Below are 11,588 nucleotides of genomic sequence, written 5' to 3' on the forward strand. Positions count from 1 at the left end.
TCCATCTCACTGCTATAACAATGGCTAGCTTCGTTTCTTGACAATTATTTCATATTTTCTGTTTTCCAAATGTCAAGCAAATAATAGTACAAAATTCAATGAAATATTTAATTTAAAATGTGAGAATGCATTTTAAATCAATTATTTTTTGACAGATCAAAACTTTTATTTGTATTTTACAAAAAGCAGGAGGAAAAAATTCGAATGATGAAATTGCACAAATGTCACATGGAGATGCATCTTGGAGTTATGCAAATTGTTGAAGTTCAACGAACTTATACACATAATATTTCATAAATCCTAATTTCATTTTATTTATGAGTTTTGATATTTTTGACACTTCTTAAAACAACTACACCTACGTTGTCATTTTTTACTTTTTTAAGCCATCCTTTGGTTTATGTGACTTAGAAAATTATCATAGATCATTATCAACTGTGAGCAGTTTATCATGAAAAATAGCCAAATAAGAGCATGAATAAACAAGCAATGCAAATTAATCCATCTACCACTTCTGATAGTTGCATAATAATGGAAAATCAAATGTTGTTGCTTTAACAATCATCATTAAAAAGTTATTACTTCTTTACAATTGATGAAATTAAAACTTTTAATAATAATTCGACACTAAACAACATTCGGTTCTACTTTTTGCATAAAATTGGAAATTTATATGTCATGTAAATGCCACAATTTAAATATACACGTAGACATCATTTCGTTTTAATACAAAGGAATAATTACTGAACATTACTTGAAATTATAAGAAAAAGTTGTTTATGCATAGCATCAGTAGATTAATTATTGCATGCTGATATTTCAATAGCATTTTTTTATTACTCACATGTGTGTGTGTGTGTGTGTATAATATAGCCTTTTAAAATTAATGCAGATTTATTTCTGACATAAGAATATGAGAAAATTGTTCGCGTAATTGATTCAACAAAACACTGTTTAAGTGTTCATTTCTCACTTTGCACTAAAAAGTAAAATTATTGATTTTAGTTCATTCTTAAATTGTTTAATTGACCAGTGAGCAGTAGCATTATTGGCATATATGAAAAATATATGACATTACTTTGTTTTGTAAATTATGAAAAAGGCATAAATTGAAATTAATAGTTAGTTTAACTATTTTATGCTGCTCAATCAAAGAGTTATATTTTACTTAATAATTTTGTCACTTATAAATAACATCAAGAAGTTTAACAATTCCTCTATTTTCTGATAGATTTTACAAAACTATTCAATAATGACAAATTGCGATACTGTTATTATTTTTGCATGCTTATAAATTTTGATTCGAACATCTTTATCATTTCGCGTCCTGTGAGATAATATTGTTTACTGTTGTGATTCAAACATATATTAGTAAATCCAGCGTTATTAATTTGCTAATATAATTTGAAATCATGCGAAAGATAAGTTCAACTGCTGCACATGGAAATACATTCATCCGTTGCGTGATGTTTACATGATTAGCAAAGCAAATTAGACAAAGGTGGAAACGCATGTTTTCAAAGCACAAGTAATTGAAAGAACTTTATTTAGCGTCCTCGCATTAAATTAGTAAATTCATTGGGCTATTTTTAACACTAATCATGGCTAACTTTATATTTTAATAGTATGTTATAAATATGCAGTAGTGTTTGTTCATAATTGCAGTATCACCCTAGTTTCTATGAATGCAGATCTACAAAACTTTTAGATGGAAGCAAATACAATAATAAAAACATTATTCATTGATATTTTATTCAATACTGCAATAATATAAAAGCTGCTTTATTATTATTATTATTCTTATAAAAAAATATGGTAAAAAAGATTTTAATTACATAAATAGAATTTTTACGTTTGATGCAATTAAAAGAAAAACCTTGGCAGCTCATATATATATATATATATATATATATATATATATAGGTAGGTAATTCATATTTTTTAATGGATTTACGTATATTGAGAATAATGAGATTTTATTTTATTTTATTTTATTTTATTATATTATCCAGTTCTGTTAATCAATTAATTTCTTTTGCTGTCATTTTTATGCGCAAATTCAATGCTCCATTACGTTATTTGAAATAAATCTTTCTCGAAATCATAAATCATTCACTTTGAATTATTTACATGAAACAATGTGCGCTAATAAAATATTGAAAAATCTATATAATATTGTAAATAAATTATGAATTTATTTGTATATTTAAAAACTCGTTTATCAATTATTTGCAAATCAATTGTGCCAATGCAATACTTTAGGTGTACTTTCACATGACAAGTGAATGCTTCGTGCTAATTTCTTTTTTCCTTTGCCAAATTACTTTTTAAATAAAAATAAATTAATGCTTTTTAATTATTTCTAAGTAAAGAAATAAACGACAAAAAGTTAAATCCCATTTGTTTTCTTTGTTTTGCAAAAGCCACATGAAGACTTCCGTTCACAACTGCTGAAGGAAGGTTTAAATTTGTAAATAATTACAGAAAGGTACATATGGAATATATGAAAATGTTGTAAAATTGAAAGTTTATTATGAAAAGGAGAAAAAATCTTTAATTTGATTGTGAGGTAAACAATTTAGTACAGTAATTTTAGAGAGGAAACAAATTACATTCAAATTAAGCATCTGGAACATTGAACAACTTATTTCATACAAGTTTGTATTAAGGAATAATATTTAAAATGGACATGTAATGTTATGAAAATGTTCACATCAAGTGAAATTTTAAGCATTTTATGATGCATCAGAAACCTGAACATCATTGTTTAAGAAATTACTGCAGTAATTTTATTTATTGTTTCCTTCATTACGCTATTTTCTTATATGGAATGCAGGCAAAGATATACAGTAGAAAATTTAATGTATAATTTAAAAAAATAAATGAATTTGAAATAGTTTACCTGAAAATTGTTAAATTTTTGTAATTGAATGGTGTAATAGACAAATGTTTGTTCAGGTAATGATGAATTGTACGAAATTTTGATGAGAAATATGTTATGAAATGTAAAATTAGATATAATTTATGTTTTATTTTTCATTTGAATGCTAATGAATGTTCATGTTAACAAAAGGGGGAAAAAGATGAACAGAAGTTGCTATTCGATAGATTAACCTCTGCAAAAGGGACAGTTGAAATTGATGAATGTTAAAATTGAAATTTTCAAGCAAATTATGAATAGATTGAGCTGTAGATTTGATCAAATTTGGGTAGAATATGCAAATTGTAGTGCGATTAATAATTCACCTGACGAGTGTATTGTAATTTCAGTGTTTTGTCAAAAGAAAGAATAGCCAATAAAAGAAGGCAAAGAAAGCGGTAAGAATTCTTTTTTTAAGTTAATGGTAAATTGCTTGTTAGAATACAATCAATAGATGGATTTGAAACTACAAATTAAGGGTCAGTTCACTTTGTGTGACAATGCTTTGTAGATCAATGGAGTGGGATTTTCTTTTGTAATTCTTATTGTAAAGAGAAATAGGAATAGTTTTCAGTTGTCAAGTGAATAGCATTGTTTGTGATGAATCTTTGCCAAAATTGGCGTCATTTCTGTGTTCACATGTTCAAAGTTTGCAAATTTCTGCCGATGAGCATACTGTAGAAGGTGAAAAGTGAAGGTGAAAGTGTAAATTGTTCATTTTTGTGTGCAAGTGGGAATAAAAAGTACAGTTTTGCACACAAACAGATTCTTGGGACAATATTTGCCCATTTTGATACAGAAGACCTCTTCAAGTAATAGAATAAGAAAGAAGTTACAATAAACCGTTTGTCGTTCTTTGGCAAGGAACTGTCGATCACGGGTCAGCGCTGATGATACTTGGCCGGAAACACGAATCACAGTTTATTTGTGTCGCATTTTTGCTGCACAATACCCCGCAGATCGGGCATGTACCCCATTGTTGTCTTGAAGGACAGACAAACTGCATGCCTTGCATTGGTCTTTGTTGTCGTGCAAAAACAAAATTGGGCAATTGTACAAACTTTGCACACTCGAATTTGAATAGGCCGCAGATTCAAGTGGCCTAGATTGTCGTTGCTGGTCCATCATTAACAATACAAGGGGTGTTAAAGCCCATTAATTTTCGATCAATCTGATTACGACCCCCGCATCTTGCCATTGAGCAGAACGTTAGGCGATGAGCACCGAAAATCATCTGGAGATAGGTCACACTGTCTTCAGATTCTCATATAACAATGTGGATATGCTTGTACTCTCACAGCCAGATTTTCTGACGTTTTATATTTCTTTTCATTATAAACAATAAGATCATTTTTACAACAGAATGACTTGCTCGCCCACATTGTGTCTAAGACTTTTTGTCTGCCATAACAAATGATAATGTTTTCCTATATGTTATATGTATTTGTATATAATACCTGAAAATCTTTTTTTTTCCTTCATTCTCACGTAAACTGTGGAACCTATTAGAAATGCTTTTATGCAACATTTCTCATTTAACAGTGATTTTTCAAATGAATTTTAATTTAAAATATGTTTTTGTTTTCCCTTTTTTAAATAACACAACTGTGCATTATTATTTTTTTTCAATTTTAATTTATTATGAATAATAACTACTAATAGGATTTTTATTGACTGAATCTGCTGTTTCAAAACCATGAGACGAATTTAATTACAGCTGCTTTGTGCCAATTATGATAAATTGTTTTCTTTTTGCAAAGTGCATAAATAATAATAAGCAAGCGTAAAAATATATTGACATGGTGAAAAATGCTTATTGAACAACAAAATAACCCCTTTTCTGGAGTAATTACACACCATTGTCCATTCCAGTTAGGTTTTATTGTTAAAAAACATTAATTAAAGCTTTTAATCGCTTTGTATCTGAGAAATTCATGTTTAAATTATTAGAAAGAGAAAGCAGTCGACTATTATTAATGTGAAGCCAAGCATCGCATTTATGGTGTTTTCCAGTTTGCCTGAGCGAGTAATGTTTGACATGCGCAACTCTTTTCTGTTGAAAAGGTTCATTTTCATATTTGTGCCTTTCAGTCGTCACAAGTGCGCACTTGAAAATTTTAAAAAGCTACCTTTTAATACTGCCTAAACAAAAATACCATTTACAATTGTTGCCGAGCAATTGTTGTGATGATGCTGCAATGGAAAAACGACAACTTTAAAATTATTATGCTTTGTCATTTTGACAAGAGAACTAAATAATAAATTTTATTTTTATAAATTAAAAGATTGTTTAGTATAAACACGTTCGTCCAGTCTAAATAATTTGCTTGGAAACTTGTTTCTCAACAAGCATTCAAAATACATTTTTATTAAAATTCTAATTAAAAAGAAATAATACAATAATAATAATAAACGACGTTTCAAATGATCAACTCTGTTTGTTACGCTTTTGGCAGCATCAAATGCTTTTGCAAAAATTAACAGATGAGCAAGTGAAATGGTCTGAAAATTTAACCTGAATTTATTCTATCATTGAAATATAAAATTTAAAAAAAACACTGCTTTTGAACGCTTGTCCAGCTTTAAGCAATTTGACAATAAATTATTCTTTGCATGCTTTTCAAAATATATGCTGCACTGCAGCTTTCATGAATAATTTACAATATCAAATTGGGCTAACACTTTAGCATGAAGTGCTTTTTTTCTTTCATGTTGTATTTCTAACTTTCAGCATTGTAATTATTTGCAATTATATCGACTCATTTTAAGTAAAGTTTTCGTTATACATTAATCTGTTTGAATCAGATCAATCTTGTGAACGATTTGCACACTTATCTTGTGTATTGCCCTTCCGGCAGTTCGCACGTTTGAAAAGCCTTCAGATATCAGGAGCTCAAAGTTTATCCGGTCATTAGTTTGTACGGAAGTTCTTTATTCACACACTGCTTTATTACTACTCTAAAGATAGTAATTGTAAATTTTAAAGCTTCTTTTGAAATTGCTTGAATAGCTTTCACGATAATGCACGAGCTATTGGGTTATTCCTGTCACACCACATGATAACAGCCGAACACCAAAGCCGGCATAACAACAATTGAAACTTCATAAATTTACCAAATATTGTGCAGAGATGCCTGCTATTTAATCATAATTAACATGTAATGCTAATCCAATCAAGCATGCAATTCGAATATACGTTGCAATTGTACTTTATAAATGAACATGCATTGGGGGTAATTTTTCATCAGCAGTAAAATTGCTCATAACTGTTTCACTGATAGTGTGATTTTAGTCTATGCGTAAAAATTTTAACGTTTTTTTTTGCAATTTAAGCGATTTTAGTAGCCAGTGCTTACTAATTGCATAAGTGCATAGGTGAATTGGTTTCATAAACAAGGAAATGCGTTCCATGAACTTTTTCTTCACCTTTTAATTGCAAAAAACAATAAAGTTCTCAAATTAATTAACCACTTGCTTAGCTGGTTATTTGAAATCACCTAAGGAATGTCGAAATTTTATAAGCTCACTTTGCATGTATAATTCCTGCAATTTATTTTCATCTAATATCACTGCATATCGTACAGTGCAAAAGTCAGTTTTAGTGGGTCATTTTTATGTTATTTTATTCATTAATATTTCTGCAATAATAAAAACATTTCTTTTATTTATTCTTTTGAATTTTGCTGCACTTTTGACTTAATCAATGACTGGGAGCTTTTGTTTCACATCGCTGCTGTCAATTTTATATATTTTGTGATTTTTATCAAATTTTGAGATTGAGTCGTATTTTCACAATTCGATTGTTCAAACGTACACTTGTGCAGTTGTCTGGTAATAAAAATCTTTTTACAGATATACTTTGTCAGGGTTAATGATTTATGCAATTTTAATTTTACCATTATAAAGCAAATTAACAGGTTGCACAGAATGTTTCAGTCAGTAAGCTATTTGACTTATTTAAACAGTTGTTAATTGTCTTTATAATTGATTCCGTTTTATTACAGACATTGCAGTTTTGTAGAATTTATTAAATTAAATGGACGTGTTTATGAAAGATGAATTGGAAGGAAAATTTGTTATCCAAGTTCATTATAATTGTAAAACAAGTGACGCCTCAATATGCTGCATTGAAATACACAAATAAAAATTTAATTAGCATTATCAGCGGTATTTCAGCATTACACGGCGCAGTGAATAAGCTTTTATGCAGAAAGAAATAACTGAGGCTTTTATTTGAAAGTCACATTATTTAAAAGCTTCAGTAATATATCATAGCTTTTCTTTAATCTATAAACCTGTATCCTATTTTCCTGAAGAATAATTGTAATTTAAAATGTTATACACTGCTTGACTATAATTATTAATGTCGATGCATTGACTTAAATTTCAAATATGAAAAAAGCGGTTTTCAAAACAGCACCTTAAATCACTTACTTTAATGAGATAAGATGAGTCATTTGATTATTATCTTCAGCTGCAGCCAGTTGGGCTTCTATTGTTGTAAAATGATTACACTTATTTTTATCTAACATTACTCTGACATGTCAGTGTTCACAGTAACTTAGTTATGTCAGTTAATTAATTAAAAAGTCATTTGTTGAATGTTTTTCGATTCATTTGAAATTTAGCAATAACTAGAATAACAAGTACCTGGCTTCTTGAGGAGTTTTGCATTCTACAGGCTAACAACAAAATTAATTGTAAATAAATGCTTCAATGCTGACGAAGAAAAAGTTGCATTCTTGTGCTTTAATATAGTATTGTCATTTGCTATCGATAGTCGACTACAGCACAATTGGGTTCTGGTTTCTTATTCAGTATTTTCTTTTTTATATTCTCACATTTTCTCAATATTAACAAATTGCATAAGATTTTTGCATTAAAATAAATTAGCTGGCTACGATTCATTTAAATGTTTAAATGACGTGTTTTTTGTTCTGCATTGTGTAGCATAACACAGTTTAATGTGAACATTTATATTGGAAATCAATTTTTTTTACTTTAAGGCAATTACAGAACATAAAAAAATAGCACAGATTCTTTTTTATTTTAATATTATTAAACACTAAAAATATGTATAATATTCATTAGTTATTTTTATTAAATCACAATTAAAATAATATTCACTTCTGTAGGCAAAGTATTTTAAATTTCGCAGTAATACAAGCAGGCGTTGGAAAATGGTGATGTCATTTCTTGCTGTTAGTGCGCAATTTCACCTGCAGAATGCCCCATAAGTGAAACTCCCTTATTTAGCGATGAAGAAACTGCTCTTTGTAGGGACTTTGTTTTATAATAAGTATTCCACTTCCAAGCACTTGCTAATTAATTGCTTAACAGTTCTATTATTTCATATATAAATTAAAGTGAATTGGGAAGCGACAATGAAAATAGCTATATTCTAAATGTAATAAATGTACAGGAAATGAAATTCTTCATCTTTGCAAGCAGCAAGCTTCAACAATGGCCTTTCAATGGTGTCTTTTATTGCCATGACATTAAGATATTTTTTCATAATTGTAATTTCAATTGAAATGATTTGCAGCGTGTATTAGCTGAAAGTAACATCGAAGAATGCATGCGCTTACAAAAGATTGTCAATATTACAGCACTGATATTGGACAGCTGTTCAGTGTATGCTTTAAGAAAATGGCTTTGATGCTAGATGGTGCTTGAAAGTGAACGAAGTCAGCTTTCAAGTGCTGCTAAGCAGCGAAGCGCTGACACTGCGATGGAGAAGAGGCAGTGGCATATGAGAGCATTAACGTTTAATTGGCTTCTTGAGAACCAGTAGCGTATGGCAACCTTGTGGGGTGTCTTAGGAGCACGTGGTAATACATCAAATACTATTGTCACCAGCAACAGAGCCTGAGCATTGTGCAGATGACAAAATTTACTTAGGGATGTCACCAGTCACAACGGGAGATCTTTTGCTTAACGTTTTCAACATCAATACGTTTAAAGCATTATGAATATAATCATAACCGCTTTAATGCAAATGATGTGCATTGTAAACAGTGACGACTAGCTATTAACTGCACGACGGGTAGGTCCGACTCCCGCTTAGTAAAGTCATCATCAAGCAACCATTCTATGGATAAAAAGCAGAGGTGTGAGGCGCAATAATAATGCAACCAATCAATGAGCTACCACGACGACCATTGTCCAGTAGTCGATTGATATATTGTGTGAGTAGATAAACAGCGTTTGGAAACGGGACAAACTTTGGACAATCAGCAGAAGAAAGCAAGGGTCGTTGGCCAGCGGGGATGCTAATTATAATAACGCGTTTTTCAAGCCAATCTGACCCCAATGTGAAATGAATGCCTAGTTAAAGTTCTCCACATCGAAATGTAAATGCTGTGCCCCAGACTAAACAATGTGGCAGCCAGAAGGCAGTCAGCAGGAATCAGCTGCATGTACCATCAAAATAAGAATTTTAGTGACCCTTGAATTTACCACGACTAGTCATTATTCACACCTGAGCTGTACTATACTGAGCATGAACCTCATTGTGAATATACAAAGTCATATAAACACAATTATTCTTCACAATGCTAATAAAATCTATTAGCTCCACCTATTTTTCTCACGTCTGTTTTCTCCAACATTCTGGCATAGTAAATGAATGGCTTCTTTAAACTTATCATTAGCATTTTGAAAAGCAAGTAATTCAATTGATGCCTCAGTGAAACGAGAATGTGCATCTATTTGAACCGATGTTCATACATAAAATGAGGTTTTACTTTCATTTATTGCATGTTGCTTATAAAGTTTATTGCAGATTAAAAAAATAATCAAGTAAATCAGAACATTGAACTGAATGTTGTTTAAACTGGGCATATCAAATTAATATCAAAAACAGTTTACAGATTTAACTGTATAAAATTGACTTATTTTGCCAGACTGATGCTGATATGTGACAGTTTAGCATTTAAGAATGCAAAGTCATTTAAACTTAAAGTAGTACAAGTTTTCACTCACAACTGATGCTCTCATTTATAATTACAACAAATAAAGCATGATAGGATTTTAATTTGCAGTGCAATAGCAAAAATGTATGAGCATCGTGAATAAGGCTTCATAAATAATTGGATTAAAAATTGTTTTTCTTTGTGCTAAAGCAACCTTTACTGGCTATTGTGATTTTAAGAGCCAATACTTCAGAGTGCTAAACAAAGGGTTTAAATGAAGTTACTTGACTTTTTCAAGCCTATAGCAGTGCATCTGTGGCCAAGTGAAAAAGTAACTTTTGCCAATAATTAGTGCATTGAAACTGACGTTAAGCACGTGTAAATAAATGTTTGCAGTCTATTTGAACGGCAATTTGCTATTAAAGAGAAGTATCTCAAGCTTAATTGGATGTTTCAATAGACGAGTCCAAATTGCCAACTTTGAAAATGAGAAAATTGGTTACAGTTTAATTCTATTTTTGAGGAATAAAATCAGCCAAACAAGGCGTTCAATTTTGCTTGGTGAGGTAATTTTATTGAAACTTTTCAACCGCTACTTCAATTGATTGTCGACGACCACTACGGGAAGTGAAGTTCCGATGATGTGCATTACGTTTCCCAACAAGCGAATAACAGACTTCTTCAGTTTATCAAAACATCTTTAGCAAGAAATCGACATTTATAAACTGGCTTCTTAAGGAAAATTGTTTATCCGAATCATTTTCTGAAATAATACAAATGCAATAGTTAACATTAGCAAATGGCACGCATGAATGATTTATCATGAAACAATAAATGAAGAAGAATTCAAAATTTGCATAATAATTTTCTCTTCATGCAAAGAGTATTTCAGATAAGTTTGTTCAATATTTGCAAGCTTTGCAATGACCAGAGCAGAGCATTCGAGAATGCTGGTTTTGACTTTTGGTTTTAAAATGGCACGTTGCAGCGTTTTGGAAAGTATTGACTTTTCTAACCTGATCACGATTACTGTAAGCTGAGTTGTGGACCGCTTTCAGTGCGTCGGTTTGAAGTTGGATTTTCCAACTTCATGAAAGGACCCTTATGGGCGGTTGATTGGAAAATAGTCGTAGGGAACATGATGTTGAGAGCCAAAATAATAGCATCTGTGCACTTGAAGCAGGTCAGGTTTTGCCTGTTTTTCAGGCCGAATTAGGTTTGTTTATTTACAACGGCATTATATGGTCAGCGTTCGACGTGTGCTCTATTGTTACCAATATTTGTAACAAGTTGCACTCAATTTATTCTGCCGACGAGGCTATTCACCAGGAAGATTATTTCTGCGGTAGCTGGCGGTCCATTGTGCACTGCTACGCACTTACCATTCCCCTCTTCTTCTATCCATCCATCTAATTCATTCGTCATTCAACTGCTTTTTTCTGCACAATGTTAATGGAGCAAAATTTTCTTTTAAATTTGACTTGAAATTTTCACTGCAACAAAATTGGCAATCATCTATAGAAGATGCAATGAAATAAAAATACCACATAAAAAATGTTAAAATTGCTAATTGTTGTGTTTCATTCAATGCTCCTATTTCATCTATTTAATAACTAACCAGTTGCAGTTTATAAAATTAATCTATTAGTAGGTTAATAAATTGCATTCGTTTCACAAAAAATTTGCATATACATGTTCATCTCATGCTGCTAGCAGATGCGAAACATTCGTATAGTAATATGATGAATCGATTG

At 30.7% G+C, this 11,588-nt stretch overlaps 4 protein-coding genes across 4 annotated transcripts; all 4 read right to left on the reverse strand.

The window, feature by feature from the left end:
* Nucleotides 1-4,022: 4,022 nt before the first annotated feature.
* On the reverse strand, nucleotides 4,023-4,302 carry Tsp_09441 (conserved hypothetical protein). The gene is made up of 2 exons (XM_003371168.1): nucleotides 4,219-4,302; nucleotides 4,023-4,154 (listed from the first exon to the last, which is right to left on the reverse strand). The coding sequence occupies exons 1-2, from the start codon at nucleotides 4,300-4,302 to the stop codon at nucleotides 4,023-4,025; spliced, it is 216 nt and encodes a 71-aa protein (XP_003371216.1).
* A 503-nt stretch (nucleotides 4,303-4,805) lies between these two features.
* On the reverse strand, nucleotides 4,806-5,654 carry Tsp_09440 (conserved hypothetical protein). Its single transcript, XM_003371169.1, has 4 exons — nucleotides 5,646-5,654; nucleotides 5,319-5,422; nucleotides 5,084-5,171; nucleotides 4,806-5,027 (listed from the first exon to the last, which is right to left on the reverse strand). Exons 1-4 carry the CDS (start codon nucleotides 5,652-5,654, stop codon nucleotides 4,806-4,808), a joined length of 423 nt encoding a protein of 140 aa, XP_003371217.1.
* Nucleotides 5,655-7,202: 1,548 nt separating this feature from the next.
* On the reverse strand, nucleotides 7,203-7,452 carry Tsp_09439 (conserved hypothetical protein). The gene is made up of 2 exons (XM_003371170.1): nucleotides 7,355-7,452; nucleotides 7,203-7,230 (listed from the first exon to the last, which is right to left on the reverse strand). Exons 1-2 carry the CDS (start codon nucleotides 7,450-7,452, stop codon nucleotides 7,203-7,205), a joined length of 126 nt encoding a protein of 41 aa, XP_003371218.1.
* A 3,071-nt stretch (nucleotides 7,453-10,523) lies between these two features.
* Nucleotides 10,524-11,259, reverse strand: Tsp_09438 (conserved hypothetical protein). Its single transcript, XM_003371171.1, has 2 exons — nucleotides 11,217-11,259; nucleotides 10,524-10,597 (listed from the first exon to the last, which is right to left on the reverse strand). Exons 1-2 carry the CDS (start codon nucleotides 11,257-11,259, stop codon nucleotides 10,524-10,526), a joined length of 117 nt encoding a protein of 38 aa, XP_003371219.1.
* Nucleotides 11,260-11,588: the final 329 nt, after the last annotated feature.

Source organism: Trichinella spiralis (genome assembly GCF_000181795.1).
Source record: "Trichinella spiralis strain ISS 195 chromosome Unknown Scfld9, whole genome shotgun sequence".
NCBI classification, from domain to species: Eukaryota; Metazoa; Nematoda; class Enoplea; order Trichinellida; family Trichinellidae; genus Trichinella; species Trichinella spiralis.

Excerpts from the sequence above, each read along its gene's own strand:
- Tsp_09440 (XM_003371169.1), bottom strand. Across the intron at positions 5,172-5,318 it reads CGTCGTTTATTATTATTATT|TTCTCTTGTCAAAATGACAA; the intron begins GTATTATTTCTT and ends TTTATTATTTAG. Across the intron at positions 5,028-5,083 it reads ACAATTGCTCGGCAACAATT|TGCGCACTTGTGACGACTGA; the intron begins GTAAATGGTATT and ends AAAATTTTCAAG.
- Tsp_09438 (XM_003371171.1), bottom strand. The coding sequence starts at position 11,259 with ATGACGAATGAATTAGATGGATGGATAGAAGAAGAGGGGAATG. Across the intron at positions 10,598-11,216 it reads GATAGAAGAAGAGGGGAATG|AAAATGATTCGGATAAACAA; the intron begins GTAAGTGCGTAG and ends GTATTATTTCAG.
- Tsp_09439 (XM_003371170.1), bottom strand. The coding sequence starts at position 7,452 with ATGTTAGATAAAAATAAGTGTAATCATTTTACAACAATAGAAGCCCAA. Across the intron at positions 7,231-7,354 it reads ACTCATCTTATCTCATTAAA|GAAAATAGGATACAGGTTTA; the intron begins GTAAGTGATTTA and ends ATTATTCTTCAG.
- Tsp_09441 (XM_003371168.1), bottom strand. The coding sequence starts at position 4,302 with ATGTGGGCGAGCAAGTCATTCTGTTGTAAAAATGATCTTATTGTTTAT. Across the intron at positions 4,155-4,218 it reads AAACGTCAGAAAATCTGGCT|ATGATTTTCGGTGCTCATCG; the intron begins GTGAGAGTACAA and ends ACCTATCTCCAG.